The sequence below is a fragment of the Montipora foliosa genome, chromosome 5 (assembly GCF_036669935.1).
Source record: "Montipora foliosa isolate CH-2021 chromosome 5, ASM3666993v2, whole genome shotgun sequence".
NCBI lineage: Eukaryota > Metazoa > Cnidaria > Anthozoa > Scleractinia > Acroporidae > Montipora > Montipora foliosa.
In genome coordinates this window covers 17,443,436-17,465,935 of record NC_090873.1, presented here as the reverse complement: position 1 = coordinate 17,465,935, position 22,500 = coordinate 17,443,436, and the positions used below count along the sequence as shown (strand labels likewise).

The 22,500-nt window shown below is 39.2% G+C and overlaps 2 protein-coding genes across 2 annotated transcripts in view; both read right to left on the bottom strand.

Annotated features, from left to right (window-relative positions):
- Window positions 1–5,311: 5,311 nt before the first annotated feature.
- On the bottom strand, window positions 5,312–6,359 carry LOC138002293 (uncharacterized). Its single transcript, XM_068848359.1, has 2 exons — window positions 5,421–6,359; window positions 5,312–5,344 (listed from the first exon to the last, which is right to left on the bottom strand). Exons 1-2 carry the CDS (start codon window positions 6,357–6,359, stop codon window positions 5,312–5,314), a joined length of 972 nt encoding a protein of 323 aa, XP_068704460.1.
- Window positions 6,360–15,113: 8,754 nt separating this feature from the next.
- LOC138003708 (prolyl endopeptidase-like) overlaps window positions 15,114–22,500 on the bottom strand; it is a 205,340-nt gene continuing 197,953 nt past the window's right edge. The window contains exons 19-21 of the mRNA XM_068849914.1: window positions 20,968–21,124; window positions 15,436–15,504; window positions 15,114–15,357 (exon numbers count right to left, since the gene is read on the bottom strand). Coding sequence (XP_068706015.1) covers window positions 15,292–15,357; window positions 15,436–15,504; window positions 20,968–21,124 — 292 coding nt within the window. The 3' untranslated portion in view covers window positions 15,114–15,291. The remainder of the gene's footprint in view (window positions 15,358–15,435; window positions 15,505–20,967; window positions 21,125–22,500) is intronic.

Genomic DNA, 22,500 nt, shown 5'->3' with positions numbered 1-22,500 from the left:
GTTTTAGTCTCAAAGTCGTGCAATTAGTACTACATGTATGACTTCGTCACAGATCATTACAGCTAACGTCAAGGAAAGGAACATTGGTGGTAGGGTAGACACTGTTGAGATAATCGATGACATTTCTTAGGTTCTCGGGACTTTCAGTCCAGATCATAAAAATGCCATTGATGCATCTCAACCAAGTATGGGGTTGAAATGGGGCATTCCTTAAAGCATTTTTTTCCCCGAAATTCCCAAGGAAAAGGTTAGCAAGAGAGGGGGCCATTTCAGAGCCCACAGCTGTGAGTAGTATAGGGGGGATGACCAGACGAATTTTTGTTCATGTATGCAAATAGATTCAGGTGAAAAATTCTACCCAAACCGGTTTTTGGATTAGGGTTTATAATGAGATGCATACCACGTAGGTGTACGAGGGTATATTCAAGATGGCGGCAGAGGTTTAAATGAACTGCAGGTGATATATTTGGTTTGAAATTGTATTACAATTTTTCTTTTATTTGGAGTGTTATGGTGGTACGGTTCCGCCCAACCCGGGCGCCCAACCAGCCGGGTAGTATCGCGCTTATATAGGGAAAGAATAATGGAGTAGCTAAGAACCAATGAGAAGGCACTGACGTCACAGTCAAACAAGTTGAAACAAGTTTAAGGGTTGGTTAGAAAAACCAGTTTTGAAGATGATGAGTAGTCAAAAGTCTTCAATAGCAAAAACCTGTCAAACCCGTTTGCTTTTCTTCCTTATCGCACACCCTGAAAATAGACACACACACCGAAAATGAATACGAGACAATATTTCATATCAACACAATTTATTTTATTGAATAAACATAAGAAATAATTACAATCAAGTTTCAAAGCAAACGATGCTCCTGAATGTTACATAGAATCAGTCACTTTATCTATTCTTGCAAATTGTCTCATGAGCTTGGGTCGTTGCATCATATCCATCTTTGTTTTTTCTCTTGGTTCGTAAACTGGAGGTCCCCTTGCAGAATACGTATCCACAGACATTTCATCAGCCCATTGAAAGTATCTACATGTGTCCTTCCTTCTACATGTAAAGTAGGGTCTGAACGGATTCTTTACTGATCGTGACACCCTTAACGTAGGCGTCTCCATATGCTTGCACAGTAGCCGCTTACCACCCTCAAATACTTTGTACTCAGGGATCACACGGTCACACACGCATTGTTGATAGCCATGGATACTCTCTTCCGGGCAGAAGAAGGGACACTCTTTCCAATTTAAGCAGCGAATATAAGGTATACCAGAGGCGGGCTTGATCACTTCAAGGTCTTGAAGACAGAGACCACATTTTTAGTAACTCATCTTGAAAGTCATGTGTGATGAGCACAGTCACAGTCACTTTATAAGATTTTTGAAAACCAGCTTATCACCGGTCAAACTCGTTAACACCATTAATTAGTAATCAAGTCTAGCCAGTACCAACAGGTTTTGCAAAACTGGTCAAGCTGCAGAAGAAGTTTCTCAATGTGTTTCTTTTCCTCATGTTGTGGCGTGTTATCGACCCAATCTTGCTCGTACGGCGCCATTGCATCCAACGCGTCCAATAAATCATGCCATAACCAATAGACATTCTCGCGATATTTATCCAAATCTGTTTTATTTAAACATGATATCGCTTTTTGATTATCATGTACTAATAATGGTTCCTGCTTAAAAATGTCCTTATACACCAAGAAGGCAAAAGTGATCCAGTAGGCTTCTTTTACTCTTTCTTCTTCAAGCTGTCCACAACACGAGCTGATCTTATTTTCATTCATATTGGATGCCATGATCTTCACACAAAACTAACAACGACAGCAACCCATATCCTTCTGTTACATATTGTCTTTCTTTAGGTGAACAGGTTTTTTTTCTGGTTCAGTACGGTTCCCATTGCCTATTGCTTCTCAATCTTGCTACCATAGGTGTTCTTGGTTTCCTTGTTATTCTCCTTTTATGAGTCGGTGTAGACAAAGGAGTTTCCAAAAGAAATGCTGGCACCTCTGGTAAAACCGGTTGATTGACTTTTGCAACAGGAATTTTAGATTGACTCGCAGGTGTTGATTGTAGTTTTTCCGGAACAGGTATAGTTTCTGAGGGAGGCGTTTGTTTTCCCGATGACGCAGATCTGATAACGGGACGGGGAATTTTAGATTTGCTCAATCCAGTTGCAGCCGTAGATTTTGGTGTAGCTTAAAGTTTTCTCGACAGTACCTTTTTAGTCTTTTCTAAAGGCGTCGTAGGACTTGCCTCAGTTGGAGCTGGTGACACTGTTGCTGTCACAGTAGGTTTCACAGTAGCCTCGCTCTTCATTTGTCTCGATAGACCTTGATATCGATGCAAAAGTTGACCTAACAAACTAATTTTTTGGTCTTCTGGTAATGAAGAATCCATGATCTGTTTCATGTCTTGATCTAAACGAGTAAGTGTTGCGAGTTGTGGCGGGGATGTTAATCGGTGATCTGTTTCAAGACTCTGCAATAATGTTCCGGAACCAGCATCATCTTTTGTACATGTTTGATTTGAAAACCTTTCCAAGTAGATCAACAGCAAGGGGTGCAATGAGTCTGGCAAGAGCTGGTAAAAACCTTCCTTTTTGATTAAGCACCTGTTTTTTCTGTTTGAGACTTGGTTTCTTTCGGGTGAGATAGAGGAGCTTGTCTTTGTGTGGTTTCAAACATTCAAATGATGACTTTGGGACGAGGATGTTCCCTTTAAGCAGATTGATCGCAATTTCACTGATAGACTCAATTTGTCCTCGGTTTGCCGTTGTCATCATGTCACGATGCTGTTTACCACTACTTTTAAAACAGGAGCATAAAAACGGTAAATGCGATTTGAGCTTTGACAGTCGTGTGCTTCTTTTTTTAACTCCGTTAGATGCCGTCTTGGTGTCAGAACGCAACACCATCTTGCCTCCGCGTTGACGCTTTCTTCTCGATTCTACAGGAGCTCGATGTGTCGAATACGCTGGCATGTTGTCAACTAAAAGACACAGGAAGTGGTTTGTCTGTTTTATGGGTTTTCTTGTTCACGTACACCACCGGGAAACGTTGCTCTGTCGGTAATATTTTTGTTCTTACCCTTTGTATATTCGCTGTGCGTGGATGTAGATCTAGCATTAAGTAACCAAACGGTTGTGACGTAGCATCCTGAAAGCTCTCCCATACAAAAGGTACATGTCCCGCAAACGCTTGCTGAGCTAGGGTTCATAATCCTAACGTATCGCGAGGGTTGTTAAAAGCAATGATATAATGAGCATTCAGAGAAATACTGCGTGAAAACTTTCCTGGCGGGAAGAGGTTCTGAGTCAAGTAGATGCAAGTCACGTCGCAGTGATGAGAGACTTTTGTAAAGAGATCCAAAATGCGCTCATCATCTCTGCAATCGAGCATTAGGTCATCTAACACGAGGACGCCAGGACGCCATGTTGGTGGAAATAAACTTGGGATATCCTCAGGGATGCCTTCTTCAAATTGCACATGACCCCCCATGTCCTTGAAGCATTCTTGCCACTGTCCATAGCAGTAGACTATTTTCCTAATAGAGTTAACTGAATAGAGTGTAATGTGAAGTGCTGATTTCAATCCCACATGAACCATGTGAGCGTTAGCCCTACAGATGGAAATGGGCCCACACAAGGACAGAGAAAAACTCTGACCAGGGTGGGAAATGAACCCACGACCTTCGGGCCAGACCTCCGCCGCTCTACCGACCGAGCCACAAGGCCAGACGGGAGCAGGCCGCGGGAAGCGAAGATGTTAAAGTCACGGCAATGAACATGTACGAGTACAAGGAAAGGTTACGTTTATGCAAACGTTGGCCGTGTAGCACTTATATTTTAAACGAGTTAACTGAATAGAGTGTAATGTGAAGTGCTGATTTCAATCCCACATGAACCATGTGAGCGTTAGCCCTACAGATGGAAATGGGCCCACACAAGGACAGAGAAAAACTCTCCCACCCTGGTCAGAGTTTTTCTCTGTCCTTGTGTGGGCCCATTTCCATCTGTAGGGCTAACGCTCACATGGTTCATGTGGGATTGAAATCAGCACTTCACATTACACTCTATTCAGTTAACTCGTTTAAAATATAAGTGCTACACGGCCAACGTTTGCATAAACGTAACCTTTCCTTGTACTTGTACATGTTTCTCTGTCCTTGTGTGGGCCCATTTCCATCTGTAGGGCTAACGCTCACATGGTTCATGTGGGATTGAAATCAGCACTTCACATTACACTCTATTCAGTTAACTCGTTTAAAATATAAGTGCTACACGGCCAACGTTTGCATAAACGTAACCTTTCCTTGTATTTTCCTAATAGGTCTTTCAAAGAGCACATTTGCATTCCGTAACAGCTGTCTAGTAAACGTTTTTCTGCATTGACTTGGTCCTGCCATCATGATGCTGCTCGGACATTTAAATTGGGCCATGTTATCTCCAAGATGGTTAGGATTACTATGATTGCAGCTTATGGTGTTCACTAATATATAAAAGCACACACACACACACACACACTGTTTTCTTTGTTTGTTTTAAAAGTACTTTATTAACCTCTTACGACAACGCTTATAGGTTTCACAAGATTGATTACTATCACACTGAATCATTGTCGAATGCGTAACTTGTTTTAAAGTTGACACATGCTTGTGTAGAAATTTAGCTACTTGTGCATCGTTCCATTGCGGATCCTTCATTCAAAAATTTGCTAGAATAGTGTTCAAGTCCATGTTTCGTGCTCGATGAAGTAGATAAAATAAACAATAATCGCCACACACGTCAGAAGTCATCCCTTGAAGCGGTACGTCGTTCTACAAGGTCGCATTTCTTAAAATGTAATCTTCCATCTCATACACTTCAGGAGGAAATCCGTAACTGTCAAAAAATTCACTGTTTCCGGGTGAAGTAAAATACATCGCCACCCAGTGGGTTCCCGGTAGATGGTGAGGCTCTGTATTTGATATGAGCCCAGTAGGGTAAGTCTTGACAAACTGAATGTTTTTAACCTGCGTTGACTGACAGGTGAGGAGTCGAAAGTAACGTTCTGGATCCTTGACTAGCTCCACTTGAGGCATGTTATCACGCTGTCCAAATTTTCCCCCTTTGAAAGAAGAGAAAAATAACCATAGTTTAGTTTATTGAAACCAGGAAAAGTCATGTTTAAACTAAAGGACATAATACTTACAAAATGAATTCAACATCAACTTGGCCAGTGAGCGTAATCCAGGGTTCTTCTTAATCTTTCCATACTCCAACTTTATGCCTTCTTTCTGTTAATACTCTGTGATATACTGTTGTTTTGAGCTACTGTCTCACACCAGGAAGGCCAACCGCTCGCTTTTTGTTTGATTTTAAGAAATGTATCAATGTACCCAGTGAAAAGTTTAGACGATTTCTGAGGGAAATGCCATACCTCTATCATTCGAACCATACGGTATCCCAACTCCAACGCCTTATCAATCTCAATGGGACACCAGGTTCCAGAAAGAATGCGCTCTTCTTCCTTACGTTCACAAGGACTTTGTTGCAGGGTTTCAGCACATGTTCTACAAAGAGGAAACATCAGTTTTCCATTGGCACGGTAGGGTAACACAGGATGAAACAAAAAGGTAGGTGGAAGGATGTCACATTTGATCAGCCCAAAGAATTCACGTGGTGAACGATTGATTAAAGCTTCACTTGTTAAAATTTCAGGATGCTGGATCCGAATTTCGCAGTACTTGTTTGTCCATGGGTATAAGGATGTAAAGTCAACGTAATGGATCTTCTCGTTCACGTGCTTGTAAAGGCAGACAGCATTGGTACGGCCTCCAAAGAATGCGTGACGAGGCTCTAAGGGTGTGTCAAACTTGAGGCTTTCAATAAAGGACTTCATCTCTAGGTTCGTGGTCAATTCTTGTTTAAATTCGCATTCCCATTTCGCTTCTACCTGGAATCCAAGCTTCTTGAAACGTTCAATTTTGCAAATGGTACCCTCAAGAAGGTCTTCCACACGCGTGTTGTTCACGGGATTCACTGTGTCGGGTAGATAACACTTGTCACAGCCATGCCACAGGCACCCCATGAATTCATAGATGGTTTTTTTGGCGGGATCATAACCGTCAACATAGTTGTTATCTATGCGTTGTTCACCCCCATTTAGAGCGTGCAGAATTCGGTCACCTTTTTGATGATGAATCCAGGACAGCCATTGGAGGGCCATGACAGAGTATTTTCGGGCTGGTTGATAATCTTGAACAGGAATAAGACCGATTGTGTTTTCTTCAAGGAATTCTTGTCGGAACACTCGGTTACAGGCACTTGCTATGGTAACACAGTGTTTGAATGGATCGAGGTTGCAGACTTCTTTCATCAACTGTTTAAACTGTAAGCAACATCGCCTCAGAATGTCCACATCGCTACGACAATATTCTTCTATTTCTGTTTCAAAATCAAAGACGTACTCTGCATTCGTTAATTCTTCCTCCTCAGGAATTCTTCTCGCTCTTTTGTGCTCATGCCAGCGGGATTGTAATTTTCAATAGGAGGAAGACGGCCAACATATTGTTGATTTTCTTTACGATTAAAGAAGTCTGGAAAATAGCCTTTCTTAAGTTCAGTCAGGCCAAAGGTTTTCGGTAATGCTTTGAGCGGCATGGGGAGAAAATTGAGGGAATCCCGGAACTTGATTTCAGCTTCTTTTAGTTCCATGGACATGATTTTCGCACCATTCAGGATAAGACTCGGAAGGATACACTCTTTATAAAAATATTCACAAAGTAGAAAGCCATCGTAACCTCTCAGATTATGAGCAATGACGATAGCGCCCTGGTGGGTGCCATCAAATAACCAGGTACCGAATTGATCAACGCAATTATCACCTTCAAATATCATCTCAAACCCTGTGTCATCATGTACTATAAGAAGGTTGACAATGTGTCGATCTTCATCTTGACGTGATTCTATGTCGAAAAATAAATACTCTTGTCCCCCCTCTTCGTCCGTGTCTTCTTCTTCAACTTCATGACTAATCATCTCCTCAGAAATCCGTCTTCGTTTTCTCTTTCCATTTTTCTTTTGTTCGGTTTTGACTGCGCTTCACCCAAACCTTCTTCTTGATTGAGGATCGGTTTCATATAACATCGGTGCTTATTTGGGTCAATATATTCTTCACAATCCCAACACATTTTTTCCCCACACATGTGATCTTCTGGCTTCCTTTTTTGGTGCGACATGACTTTGTTGCATTGTTTGCATTTATAAAATTTTTGACACACCGACTGCCCTTCTCTGTTGGGCCGACAGTGATTGGCATAGCATTCATTTCCAGCGAACATTCTGTGACAGGTACCGCATTCTCGCCAGGGTGCTTTCTGTGTAATTCCCAGACACCCCTCTGTAAAACAACATTTGCATACCTTACTGCAACGATGTTTATCTTTCATATTGTATCCTCTCTTGCATTCCAAACACCAATAGCTCTTCCCCAGAAAGCTGGACACAGAAGTGATCACGTCAAAGTGTTTGTTGTGGTGATACAGATAGATTTATTTTTCTCGCCTGGGGCCTTCATAGACAATGGCGTTGAAATGTTTGGCAGACTGGACGATGATTTGGTAGTCATCAACAACTGCTTGGAATTTGGCGACTTCAAGAAGTCCACACCAGCCTTTTGATGCAGCTTCTGAGCGAGTAACCGTTGCTGATTACACCCTTGTCGAATTGAATTCCATTTTCTTGTCGTGCAATTTCCGTTACTATGGCGCGAGCGAGACATAGAGAATCTTTATTATTTATGCGAAGGACAGATTGCTTGCTGTCTAGGAACTCGGACAAATTAAAACCATAATGCTTCCTCTTACGTGAGGCTGTACCACCTTGAGGCATACCGACATGAACTAGGTGAACTTGCATCCCGTTTTGAAGGCTGACCTGTTCGTTGGATTGCAAGACTCGTTGCACTTCACCCATAATCCTCTCTGCCTTCAGTTTATGGCGAGGCATAAAGGGAAGAGAAATAGGGTAGTCGAGAGATCGGCTTTGAAGAACAAACGTACAAAATCATTATCAGGCATACCTGACGTCATTTCATGTACTTGGGAATCAAAAATGTTGACAAGCTGTTCCAGTAACAGTTGTTCTTTGCATTGCGGGTTCAAGGAAAGCAGATAGTCTGTGGCGGTGGTATTAAATTTGCGAACGTTTCTTGAGGCCTCTTGACGGAGAGTATAATGCTTGTCAGAGCTCCATAATCTCTGTCCATCCCCAACCTGCTCCTCAGCAAGCAAACGCTCTGCGTCTTCCAACTACACACAAAATAGTTAAACTGTATGAGAACTCACAAAAGCAATAAATTCAAGATGATTGACCACTGGTAAATCAAAAATGGTGTGTACTTATTAACTTAGAAGGGTACGTGTAATATACCAATCATCGGGTTTGCTTGCAGAAAAATAGAGAAGATACGTTATGACATGATAATAAACTGGTTTACTTGAAAAAAAATAGAGCAATAACGTTATTACATCTTAACAAGAGGAAACTAGAACAGATAATACCTTTATCAATGTAAGGGAAATGCACTTACTTCGTTTTCCAACAAATTATCGTAGGAATCGAAAGCGGCTTTCATCTCCTCCTCACACTGTTCCAAAGATTCTAACAGTTCTTCATCCGTTAATTCATTGTCTATTGATATGAAGTTATGTTCTGTTACTTCTTCAGACTGTGGCAGATTTTCAAAAAGATCAGGATGAAGGGATTCCAGTTCTGACAAGGCCAAAAATATTCGGTGTCATAGGATCATCGGAAATTACTTGTGAATGGTCTAAGATCTCGGTATCAGGAGAGTGTGTTAATTTCTGTACAAGTTCATTCAGCCAATGATTGGAGCTCTCAGCTCGTGCAATCAACCTTTCTTTCATTTTTTGGATGTTTTCTTCTTCCTTAAACTGACTGTTTAGAAATCGGTCGTGAAATGGTACCATGTGATGTTGCTCAACAATAGGCATTAGAACCATCAATTGTTCCCGCCATCTTTTCACGATTTCATTTTTATTCACGGAGGTAATGGCTTGCTCGGCCAAGGCATTCACATGCTCTGTAGTAATTGGATTATCAACTATGTGAACCAGCCTTTGCCACGCTTCCTCCTCGTAAGTAGCCCAGAATACTAGGATGTCATCACGCATGTGTAGCCGACTGATCTTTCTTTTATTTATATGGTGTTCATGCAAGGCTTTCTTCTGCTCACGTTGAAGTAGCTCGAACTCAGACGTGCGTGCAACAACTTCATCCTCTTTAGCAAACGGACATGTTTCCACATTGTCAATGCAATGTTTAGTCCCTTTGCTCGTGTTAAACACAGCTTGTGAAACTTTATTGTTGAATCGTACTTGCTTTGACATCTTCTCTACAGTCTGAGGTTTCGTTGTAATACACACACACACAGCATGATTCTCTCCTTTTATGAACAACTTGTGGACCTCTCAGAAAACGTTAGGATCGAAACCCACCAGGTGTTTGGAGAGGTAAGAAATAGGTTTTTTAACAGGAACTGCTGTAGTATTTTGAGTGCCCTGAGTTGCATGTTCATTTTTTTTTTATTCAGATGCATGAGGACGCTAATCCTGTCCAGTGAAAAATGCACTATGTGAAATATGTTTTTTAACGGGAATCGCTGTAGTATTTTGAGTTCCCTGAGTTGTGTGTTCATTTTTCTTTTTTTTTAATTCAGATGGATGAGGACGCTAATCCTGTCCAGTGGAAAATGCGCTATGTGCAGGAAAGCGTTTCAACAGCTGCACGCGGAAGCACAAGCGGCTGACACAGAATTTATGGCCTGCATTGCAACGGTAAGATTTAGAAGTCGATTTCTTCATTCAATATACAAAGAAATTGGTCTCTTTTGTTATCCTTAATTGTTCTTTCACTAAATTCGGCTTTCTCTTTGCTCTCTCACTTACAGCTTTGTGAGGAGAATCATCCTGAGAGGGAATACGATGAAAATTGTATAGTCTGTATTTATTTTAATAAAGGGTTAAACCCTATTCAACAACACGACTTTGCCTTTGCAATTCAGTGTATATTTGCATGCCGAAACGTGGATAAAAATGGAAACAGTGATAATCATGAAGAATGTGATCACTGTCAAAGGTTAATTGAAAAACTCTTTGACAATTATCTCTATGTGGAGAGTTTTTCAAGCAACTTTTGCTTCTTCATGTTTCATGTCTTTCGCTGAATTGAAAAGGCATTATAGTGTGTTTTTGAATAGGGTTTAATTAATTTATACATAGGCTTTGTTCGCATTGTTTGTAAATACTTTAATTTGTTTGTAAATACGAAGATAAAAATATAATGCTTTTTTTATGCTTGAAAGTGAAAGTGTCATTGGTGTTCCATCTTGTATGTGAGAAATAGTCATTCTTCCACTCGCTAACAAATAGTTGATGAATCTTTGCCCATAGCCAGTGTTCATTTTGTAGCGATGACTTCAAAATACCGCGAAGTTGACGGTAAAATTTCTTCTCGTTCGTAAAATACAATGTTGGAACCATGAACTCTCCAATTGTCACTTCCATTCCATCTTCATCACTTGTTATTTCAACTTTGCGACAGCGTCCTTTATTCATCTTTTCCCAAAGTTCATTAAGTAAGGTTACGATTTTGTTGTCCAAATGTAGTCCTTGAAAGCGGTTTGTTAATGCGTCCATCTCCAAAGCAAAAATCTGCTGTTCGATCATTCGGTCCATCTCTGAATTGCCTTTATACACGACCGTCTCTGAATTTATACACGTGTCCATTTCAGGGTGTGCCATAAGGAAGAAAAGCAAACCGGCTTGACAGGTTTTTGCTATTGAAGACTTTTGAATACTGATCATCTTCAAAACTGGTTTTTCTAACCAACCCTTAAACTTGCTTCAACTTGTTTGACTATGACGTCAGTGCCTTCTCATTGGTTCTTAGCTACTCCATTATTCTTTCCCTATATAAGCGCAATACTACCCGGCTGGCTGGGCGGAACCGTACCACCATAACACTCCAAATAAAAGAAAAATTATAATACGATTCAAACCAAATATATCACCTGCAGTTCATTTAAACCTCTGCTGCCATCTTGAATATACTCTCGTACACCTACATGCATCATGCAGGTATGCATCTCATTATAAACCCTAATCAAAAAACCGGTTTGGGTAGAATTTTTCACCTGAATCTATTTGCATACATGAATAAAATTTGTCTAGTCATCCCCCCTATACTACTGCTGTGCCATTAACATCACATCAATGTCTCAGTAACTAGTGACGAAAGCATAGATACAGACCTATATACGAAACCTACAGACAAACACCAACATTTCCTTTATTCTTCCTGTCATCCTCTACACACAAAAAAGCCATTCCTTTCAACCTAGCACTCCACCTACGAAAAATGTGTTCCACCGACGAAATGTTCAAGATTTGCACTACTGAACTAACAACATACCTTCTGAGGCTTAACTGCAGAATACCCGGCCACTTCGAAACACTTGTAGAAATAGAAGATACGCGGCTACGCAAATGCGTTGATGATGGGTTGAGATAAAAGTTCAATCTATGTCAATTGATTCTGATGTACAATTGTGACCATGGGAACATTTTATCCAGGAATATTTGACTCAAATTGGTCGCTCCTGAGAAGGTAGTAGCCAAAATGCGGGGCCGGGTGCCTTTTTCCCCCCATTTTATTTGTTTCAATCTTTGTCGTTATTCTCCAGTACTGTTGTTTTCGAATGACTGGCATCTGTCCTTCATTTATGGTGGAAATTAGTCAAAAACATTAAGGAACTTACGGAAGCTATGAAAGTTCTTAAGGGACAAGTTTCTTAGTTTTCTTTTTTCGAAATCGGAATTTGTTTTTTTGTGTGGTTTAAGATACTTTCCGAAAATGCTGAAATTTGAGTTAATGAAATATGCGCCAACTGCCAGAAACACTGGAGACTACTCGCTGAGCTCCACACTTTAAAATAGCATTGTAATGTTTACTTCTTGAGAAAAAAAAAACAGAATCGCAGTTCCACGATGATGTTCACGCAGTCACGCAATGTTCTCATTTGCTTGTTGTTCGTGTTGATGTCATGTTGTTGCCTGTCGTTACTACAAACGGTTTGCAGTAAAGCCAGAGTCGCACGGGAACTTGCCAGTCAATTCTATTTGGACGTCAAGGGATCGAATCTAACATCACAATAAAACACAAAAAACCATTTGGAAACAATTTTGCAAAAGCAAGCTAATGAGAACGTCGTGTGATGACTATCGTGGACTGTGGCTATGTTCTGTTTCGTTTTAATTGTATTGCCAGGCCCGTAACCAGGATTTTACGTGGGGGGGGGGGGGGGGGGGTGCTAACAAGGCCAAAGTGGACCAAACTACCGAAATGTATTTTTTATTGTCCGATCCGTTTATTTAGGAAAGTAGCAATACATGAGAAATTGTGGCGGCAAAGTACACGGTAGGAACTGAATATTTTACCACAATTGCTGCTAATCTCACAATCTGATTGGCTAATTTGCCATTGTCAATAAGAGTCCATACCACACTGCTCGCGTCCATGTGTCGCGCAATGCCTTTTTCAGTTCGCGCTCGCACAACGAATACACTTCATTACTCTTTTCCCCAAACTTTTTTTCTTGTTTCTGTATGTTGAGCGAGTTTGCAAAAGTCATTGAGAGGAAAGTCTGACGTGTGCAAGGAGGATACTTCCGATTACATCTAAATCCGGATTTTTGAGATTGGCTAGTTCTAAAACAAAGAGTGGAGAACGAGGAATCTCTAAAATAGGGAATCTCTAAAAGGGGGAATTTTTTAAAATAGGGAATCTCTAAAATGGGAATCTCTAAAAGGGGGAATCTCTAAAAGGGGGAATTACTAAAAGGAGGAATTTGTAACATCTTTCCAACTCCGAAGAATGTGTCACAGTCATCACACTGCGATCGCAAGTCTCGCATACAGTATATTTATTTAATATATGTATTCATAAAACAACGCAGCAGTGAAGGATGTGAACAAGACTTAGACCTTAGCGATCGGCTCGCTTGGCGTTCGTTCTCCATTGCTAGCCGTATAGCGAAAGAGGAGACTCTGCAGTGGACAAAGTGTTCACAAGCCAACATCAGTGGCAATTTCTCTTCAACTTGAAAGAAAGTCAGTTTCAACAAAACAACATAGTTTTTAGATCACTGAAGTATGTAGCATCCCTTTACATTTCAAGGGATTCGTATTAGTTGGCCTTCACGAGCTAAATTAACAATTTATAATTATATGCAATGAACACCGCCCCCTATTTTGCTGTGTTAAACATACACGATTTTTACCCCCATCATCCGCAGGCATTTTATGAGGTAAGGCAAACAAATAATTTAATTGGCTGTCTGCAAATAGAAATAGTGGGAAAACATGATGGTATTTACTTTTCTCGGATACATACAAAAAAAGCTATTCATGCAGCAGTAGTTATTAAAGAAATACTAACTTCTCCCAAAGATGTTCGAGATGGCAGGAAAACCAGAAAAATTACATTTTCGCGACAAGCAATGTTTTGTCTTTTCTAAGCCGAGTTGTTAAGTGAACATGGCTGAGTTTCCCTTGGCTTTTGCCAGTAAAACGATAATCAGCATGCAACTTTTTGAATGCTGAACGTTGCTCTCGAGAGTGTTGCGGATATTCTCCTTGTTTGTTACAGTTACAAGGTTCTGCAATTTTTCGTGTTGTGCAAAAATATAGGGTTTTTCAAAATTAGAAATTATTACAGTGAGTTATTAAATTCCGCTCACTGCTGATATCCCACAGTGCAACCAAATGCCGCAAATAAGATTATTCTTTCGCTTCTTCTTTTGCTCGACTGTAATGGTGAATTATCAAGGGTGCTTAGAAGGACTCGCTTCTCTAATCCTCTCACATTGTATGTTTTTGCAAAATGTAACGAGCAAGGCTTTCTGACTTTAAAGCCATTAACTTGTCTTCCAGCTTCCGTTCCAGCTTTACAACTTTCATATTGTATGTTTCCTTCATATGTATGTTTCGTCCGCACCTTTATGATAGAAGGAGTGCCTCGTTGATATTTTCATAGCCGGAATGTCGGTGCGACTCGTACCAGCGGTTCAACATTTGCACTCTTAAAATGGATGCTTGTCATTAACATCAACCGATCAGATCTCTCTTAATTTTTCCGGTCTCGGAGATTCCCTTTCTTTAGAGATTCCCCCTTTTAGTAATTCCCCATTTTAGAGATTCCCTTTTTAGTGATTCCCCCTTTGAGCGATTTCCCCTTTTCGAGATTCCTCCTTCTCGAGATTCCCTTTTTAGAGATTCCTCATTTTAGTAATTCCCCGTTCCCCAATTCCCCACCTCCCCATTCCCTCTTTTAGAACTAGCCGAAGCTAAGTAGCCATCAATGAAGCAGTTGTTTTAGCAAATATGGTTGGATTGAAATACCATAAGACAAATATAAATATTCCCATCAGGAAGGAAACCAGAGTTGTTTTGGCCAAAGAAAAGAATTTTGTAATGATATCGTTGAAAATTTAACAAAATGGAATAAATTTGTATTCCAAGAAAAACAAAGTGTTCAGTTGAACAAAGAATCGAACAACGGATATCTGAAATTTTTTACTGCCAATAACAACATGCTCTATTGTCATATAACTAACGACCTGGTCAGACAACATAATAAGAAAGAGGTATTTAAATGGCTCTCACTGAAGGTAGAGAGAAAAATAATGAAATTTTTCTTTCTCACTATTGATAAAAAAATTTGTTTATGTGCGCAACATTTATCTGGTGACGTGATGTATAAAATACTGTAACATATAAACCAGTGTTGCCATTGGCGACAAAGTTAGCATTTCAAATTACAAAGATAAAGGTGTTTGATAAAGTCTGTCACAAAGACTGCTGAGAGTTCAGTTACAGTGGAAGAAGCAATAAAGGGAACTTTGTAAAGAGAAAGAGTAGTCTTGTTTAAGTTTGATGACGAAGATGTTTTGTACAAATGGCATTCAAAGAAAGAGCACCCCTTCAACCTCAGAAAGAGTCAAACTAAAAATGGATTACAAACTATGAGTACTGGTAATAATAAACATGCAGGAGTTGTCACTTGGTTTATTTCACTCAAATCAGAATATTACTTTGTACGATACAAGTAAATATTTTTTTCAAAGAGAGTTGAGATATATTTCTCGGTCCATGTACTTGACAGAGTCAGGCTACAACTAATTCTATTTTCTTGTGGGAATAGAGTTGCATGACGTCGTTTGGGAAACACTAGCTTTGCCATTTGAGATTTAGATTCCTTGCAATGAAACCATAGATATCTGAGTATTCCTCAATCTAAAGAAAGAAAAGTCACTTGTGTCATATTTATTTTCTCAGAAAAATAATTAAAACAACCCTTAACATTTCACTTACAATCTTTGACGTGGGTTTGCCAAATCCATGACCAGCTTTTGTGTCAACTCTGATAAGCAATGGATTTTTCTAAAATGGAAAAAAGATGACTCACTTGAATTTCGGCAAACAATTAATCCAAATAAACAACTCAGCGGCTTCCTGAGCATTAGTATTGGGAAGTTGAGCAAATATCATCAGAGAAGATAGCATTTATTCATTCCTCACTTAATTACCATCCTCCCTCATTGGAGATTTTTTTAGCAAATGACAAGCTGCTTACTCTTTATTTCCTCATTGCCAAAAATAACCTGACTATAGTTGCAACACAATTAATTTCAACCTAATTTGAATACAAAAGCATGCAAACATTTAACTATTCCTTCATTTGAATTGGGGGTTTCGATCATTTTGAAAAAAAAGGAAGCGTATATTTCAAGATCTTCAACAGTAAACATGTGCATGCATTACAGACCTAACCTGGCATGCGGACATACAAAGAATAAATCCGTACAACAATGACATCAGGCGTTACGGGTTAAGCACAAAAATAGTAAACAATGGTAGTCGATGTGTGTAAAATATAGAAATCACGGGAGTAGATGATGAGTGTGCGCCTAGGGGAAGTAGTGATAACGTAGAGAAAAAATAGGTCCCTCGGGGGACATGTGCTTACCGGTAACAACTGTTACACCATTAACAACGTTTTGTAATGGGTGTTGACAATGAATGCTTGGAATGCACGAACAGCATTGTAATTAAGTTTTTCAGATAAACACTGCATGTGGCTACTGTAACAGTTACAAAAACTGAGTGAATTTGGAATGAAGAATGGATGCATTTATAGGAAAAATGAAGAAAAAACGAAATAATGAGTCGTGATGGAATCCAGCAGTAGTTCCTTTCTTTGGATTTGTCATTTATTTTTTCACTCAAGAAGAGCACTGGTAATTCTCAAGGTTTAATACTTTTATCAAATAATTCTGTTTCGTGGGCAATGTACAAAGAGAGAGACAAATTATGAGCATGTCACTTGTTAGCATCAGGCAGCTTCATTTGCGTGAGCGACGTTAATGCTTACCTCCCGATTTTCCCGCGAAAATTTTTTGGCTTGGATGAAAATCACAATATTTTCCCCGGAAAATTATTTAAAGGTAATTTTGTGACCTTTCCGATCTTAGCTGGTCTTGGTTTTAAGTAGCTACCAAAATAAGATTATCAAATTTCAAATTAAGTTCTTTTACCATCTCAGCAACTTTTAGTCTACAAAAAAATTTCGTCTAAGTTTACTTCTACCCGTCAGGAATTTATATTTTAAATTTCTGCAAAATTTCGGCATTAATTAAACATCTCGATCTCGACATGCCAAAAATATGCATATCCCATCTATTGGCACATGTCAAAGTATAAAGTTGTTTACAGGACGAAAAATAACCTTGCCTAAAAACCCTTTTTAATGTCGTCTTGCTGCAACTAACTACCAAAATAAGTTTGCTTACGCAACTCGGCAGCTTTCAATATGCCAGCCTGAGAAGTTTATCTCCACCTATCAGAAATTCATATTTTCAATTTCAGCAAAACAAAACAAATGGTCAATTGATTATGATTTTTTGGCATAAGACATCTCGATATGACATAAATATGCACATCGCGTCGTCAAGTGTCAGAGAGCAAGTTGCCTTTGATGACAACTGATGAGATTTTTACAAATGTTTCGAAAATCGAGAATATTAGACATCTTACTGAAATATCAACATGAATGCTCATTGGAGAGGTTTTATGGGAATTTTGACTCCAAAGGCCGTTTTTCCGCTCAAATCCTACCGGCTTCCCCAACAGGTTTGCCAATCAAATTGTCATGCTATTGTCGAAATCTTGCCGTAAATTCTCTGAATTTTCTCTTTTCATAAGAAAAATTAAGAAAGAAGTAAGCGGCAATCAGAATAACTGTAAAATGGACATCAAGTGTTAAAATTGAATAAAGACCACATTAGTTCAGTGATTCATGCCCGCAATCTTATACTCACTCAGACAACCCCGATGACATTCTGCTTTTCGGGCTAGCCCGTAAGCACAAAAAAAAAAAAAAAACTCCGATACCAATTTCATTTGTTGGAACACTCATCTGCGTTTTCTCTCTCCTTCAATGTTGATTTTCACTTATGTTAGCAGTTGCCCCAAAGATTCTCATACAACATTGAATAGGGGGGAGGGGGAAACGGGATAAGCTGCCATCTTGTACCACGGTGATTCTAGACCCTTCGTTAAATGTTCCAACTAAAGGTGACGGGTATTGCCCGTGTAGCTCCAAACTCATGTGATCAATACATTTTTGTCTGTACGTGTTTAAACTGAATAACCTGTATGCCCAAACGGATTGACATGGTTATAAAGAGCAACATTTTAACCCACGGATCACTCATACCGGAGCTAAACTTGCAAAATTAAGGGACAAACTTCACCTTCTGGTTATTAATTCACCCATTCTCCACATACTGCAGCCCCCCTCGCCCCTTATCAATGTTGCTTGCAATACAGAATAATGCTAAAAACTTGAACAGTCAACATTGAAAGGGAAGAGGGAGGGAGGGGGGAAGGGAATGCTTGGAATTTTAAATTAGGCTGCAATTGAAAGCTAGAAAAGACGTTTTCTAATGAGAGTATCTCTGAGTTGGTTTTCATAACATTGCCATAAGGTCTTTTTGTATATTGGTAAGACGTAATCTGAAACCATTTCAGTGCTTTCTGTGATCGAGTTAGGTTAGTTCAACACACCTAATTTGGTAGATTAAATGGTGTGATTCCCACCCTAGAAACATATTGAAACCAATGTCAAATAATATACATCAACAACGAAAAACCGTAGAGGAGACTACCAGAAAGTCTTAGTTATAAAGACAAAGACTGTTTCAGATTTTCTTTCATGAATGTTTTAGTACTGTGTACAAGTCAGAGGCCACAACTTCCAAAGACCTGAAACATGATTTAGTGAACCCAGAGCTTCTTAAGAAAGGTTCTAATACTCAGGCTAAAGTAAAAGATATCCAAGCCAAGCTGAGCATCCACAAAGCAGCAGGTGTGATGGTATTCCTGCACGTATGGGCAAAGTTCCCTTGATCTGCAAGAAGAGAACTAACATAACGCCACTCTTTTATAGGGAACATCAAGCAGAAGGTTGAAAACTTCTTATATAATTCTCTGCTGTCGATCTGGACTGGAAAACGGACTGGATCTGGAAAACGACTGGAGGAATTATCCACAAGGCCATTTATCCTCATTGGTTAATTGAGCACAGTCCTGTAATTGCAAAAACTGCAACCTTGCATTACAGGACCCCTCTGTATTCACCATCCTCCTAGGAGAGGCATGGGTTTACGAGGACCATGTACACAATGGTCATCTTGGAAACACGGTAGTAATCGGTCAAGACCATCAACTCCTCCGTTTTCCACAAATGTAATGGGGATATGGCTGACCTCTCTTCTGCATATGGTGGACCAAACTACTTTAGGTAAGTTAGTCACTTTGTTGTTTATTTGTACAATGTTCTTAAAATATTTACAGACTTTCTATCCTATGGCTCTCTGCAGGTACCTAGTGCGGCTGGATATTCATTTTTGACAAATAAGCTCTTCCTAGAGCAAAGGAACTGCTTACAAAGGGTGGCATTGTAGTAGCAGGGTCTCTGATACCTGGTGCTCTCAGTGCAGTGGACAAGGTGATGGAGGAAACATTCATGAAGACGGCAGCTAATGGAGTATTTTATGACTACTTTGGTGTTTAGATTGATGCTACCATGGTAACTTTAAAGTGCCCCTAGTCCCAAAATGTTTTTTTCGCTAAAATGAATCTTTGCACCTGTTCGAAACACATTGCGGCAATTTTTTCCTTTTTCTAACCAATTCTGCCATTTTATAGGCTTCGAAAGTTGCGAAAATCCAAGCATCTTTTGTTCATGACCGAGTCAGAAGGGGAGTGGGTCTGTTCCTGATGTGACGTCACAATCTACTTTGCATGCATGTTTACAAAGAGTTAATGCAATGTAAATCAGTTTGTGACGTCACATCAGGAATATACCCACTCCCCTTCTGACTTGGTCGTGAACAAAAGCTGCTTGGATTTTCGCAACTTTCGAAGCCTATAAAATGGCAGAATTTGTTAGGAAAAGGAAAAATTTGCCGCAATGCGTTTCGAACAGGTGCAATAATAATAATAATAATTACAAAATTTATATAGCGCTAAATTTAAATAAATATCCTAAAGCGCTTTACAATAGTATAGATAAAAATGCCCTATAGATAATAAGCTGAAATCAATTAACATAAAAAAGTAAAATAAATAAGTGGAAGTGAAATAATAATAATAATAATAATAAAAATATTAATAAAAATCTTGCACCAATCTAATAAAAAATATATAAAAATTCTCAATTGATCATTATGTCCATAAAATTAATCAAGTCCATATGCTAATTTAAAGAGAAATGTTTTCAGACCATTCTTAAAAGTCACTAAACTTTGACATTGTCTGAGGGCCAGCGGTAACTCATTCCAAAGCTTGGGGGCAGAAGCAGCAAACGAACGGTCTCCAAATGTCTTGCAAGTCGTGCGAGGGACATTTAGTAGCATCTTATCTTGACTCAAAGATTCATTTTAGCGAAAAAAACATTTTGCGGTTAGGGGCACTTTAACAAAATAGTGTTCTTTTATTATTTCCCTCCATTGTGTGATGCAATTAATAAAATGACCCTTCAAAAACCGAGGACAGATAACTGGTGTTTTGTTGTTAGTACAACCGATGATTGTTGCTGTGTTTATATCACAGGTGGATTTGCACATATAATGCTGTACGTATAGCCCAGTTGAAATATGATCTAGGAATTGAAAACCTGTCTTTGCTGTGATAGCTGCTCTTGCTTTGATATTCAAAATAAATGCCTTTAGGAAATTTAGCAACTATGAAATTAAAACAAAAGTCAGAAAAAACAATTATTTCTTAACATGTTGTATTGATGTATTCTTTCAACAGGATAGTTTCGAATTGTGTACGAACAATGACAGAAAGAACAAAGTGGAGCGTCAGGAAAATAATTTGAATTTTTCTTTGTTTTCCAAAAAAATACCAAGCTGTTTCTGCAGACCTCAACTCTGTTCTTTTGTGGTTTCTTAGGATAAAGCCGATTGGTCTCCCTGGTCAGGACAGTGCTGATAGAAAAATATTAAGATAAACTTTTATTTTTGCAAAAAGACAAAAGGGAAAAAAAGCAACATAACCACATCCAAAGTAATCTTAATCAAAGGATTTCTCCCTTTTCTTGCCTTGGGTGGCCTGTAGTAGAAATCAGCCATCTTGAGGGCAAATATTTCAATAATATTTATATGCGTGTTTATCAAGTTGTTTGGTCTTTTCAATCTTGTAGAAGTGAAATCAGCCTTGTTCCAATTACTTAATTTTCCCCTAAATATAATATACCGACAGATAGACTAAACTTAGGGTTGCTAATGGTCGCTTGTTGTAAATACGGTTTCTAACAGTTCAGACAAAGTGACATACCTGTTTGTCATAATTTTCAAAAACATGTTGCAACTGGGCAATGTACTTGAAGGAATGGAGTGGGACAACACGATCATCATGGTCAGCAGTCAGTAGCAGTAAAGATGGATACTGTGCTCCATTTTCAGGAATCTTGATGTTGTGAAGAGGTGAATATCTGATAACATCAAATGATATATTTATTGATCAGTCAACAAACGTGCCAAGTACGTGATACCACACATGTATTACTGAACAGACGCACAGCAAAATGGAATCTATTTGTTTTATATAACAAAGAATAAACTTTATTCGCATAAAAGCTGATGGTGACGTCAATCGTGCGTCTGTCCTCTAATAGACCATAGGCAAGAACCAATCAAAATGCGAGAAGAACTTGGGTTATTATATAAAATTATATAATACTCAAGTACTTGGTTATTATATATGACATTTCCAGAAGGAATCAAGGGCCTTATCCAAGTTCACAATGTAACTTAAACACTTAATTACTAACAGTCACGTGTTTTTGGAAAGCATGTACACTTTAAGTCAACGCATTTGAAACCTAAAGGAAATGGGTGATCATAGCAGAGGAGTGAGTTTGTTATAACATGAATGGACGAAGCTCTGGCAAGTCTGTGAAGTACGGTAATTTTCCCTAACAACAGAAAAAAGCCAGTCTGCGAACTAGTTATCCCTAAAGTTATGATCCCAGTTGTCCAGTCGATGTCAGAAGAGTGCCTTTCTAAAACAGAATCACATCAAAATGAAGCTTTCTTGACTGAAATCAAGACTTAATAGGACACGACAGGGTGACAAAATAATTGTGTTGAAATGTTTCCATTTCATTTGGCTGGGATTTACATCATTTTTATTGCAGTGGCAATAAACTATTTGCTCCTTCTAAAAAATGTTTTTGGGTGAGAAATCGCATCCTGTTCTCTAATTTTGGTAGGAGATGAAGTGGGCCTCTTCTCTTCTCTTAATGTTCGCAAGAGCAGAAGCAACATCAATCTTCAGTGTATTAGCGAGTGCTTGCCAAGAATTTTTCTTTACTCTTTGGTCTTTATATTCATGACAGGAAGTGTCACATATAGCCTGGTACGCTCTTATTTCGTCCATGAACATACAGTTTCTGGCTACATCCTCACGTGTGACTTCATCCGCCATTTTGAAAGTAAGGAATTGTGGGAAAAATCGAGTTGTTACGTCATACATTGCGCCCGCAGTTGATTTTCATCGCTGACGACTGCTCAGCTAAACCAATTCGCAGGCAAGCTGGCGGTCAATGTCTGGGACAGACTATGATTCGGCAATAAATGTTCACTTTTTCCCCAGGTATGTCCGCGGCATGAGAGGACCAGGCTTAATAGATATCGTGGGCGTGCAGTGTTTCGAAATTGTACCCCCACCCCGTCTCCCCCGCTACCCCCTCTCGCGCAGAATAAAGAAAATAAAAATAAAATGTATCCCTTTGGTATCCACTCTTCTTGAACGCTAATTTTATAGCCCAAAACATTTAACTTAAGTTGAGCCCCCGAAATGAAACTC

Coding starts and splice junctions, on each gene's coding strand:
- LOC138002293 (XM_068848359.1), bottom strand. CDS start 6,359: ATGAAAGAAGTCTGCAACCTCGATCCATTCAAACACTGTGTTACCATA. Junction 5,345..5,420: donor GTATGGTTCGAATGATAGAG/GTATGGCATTTC, acceptor TCAAACAAAAAG/CGAGCGGTTGGCCTTCCTGG.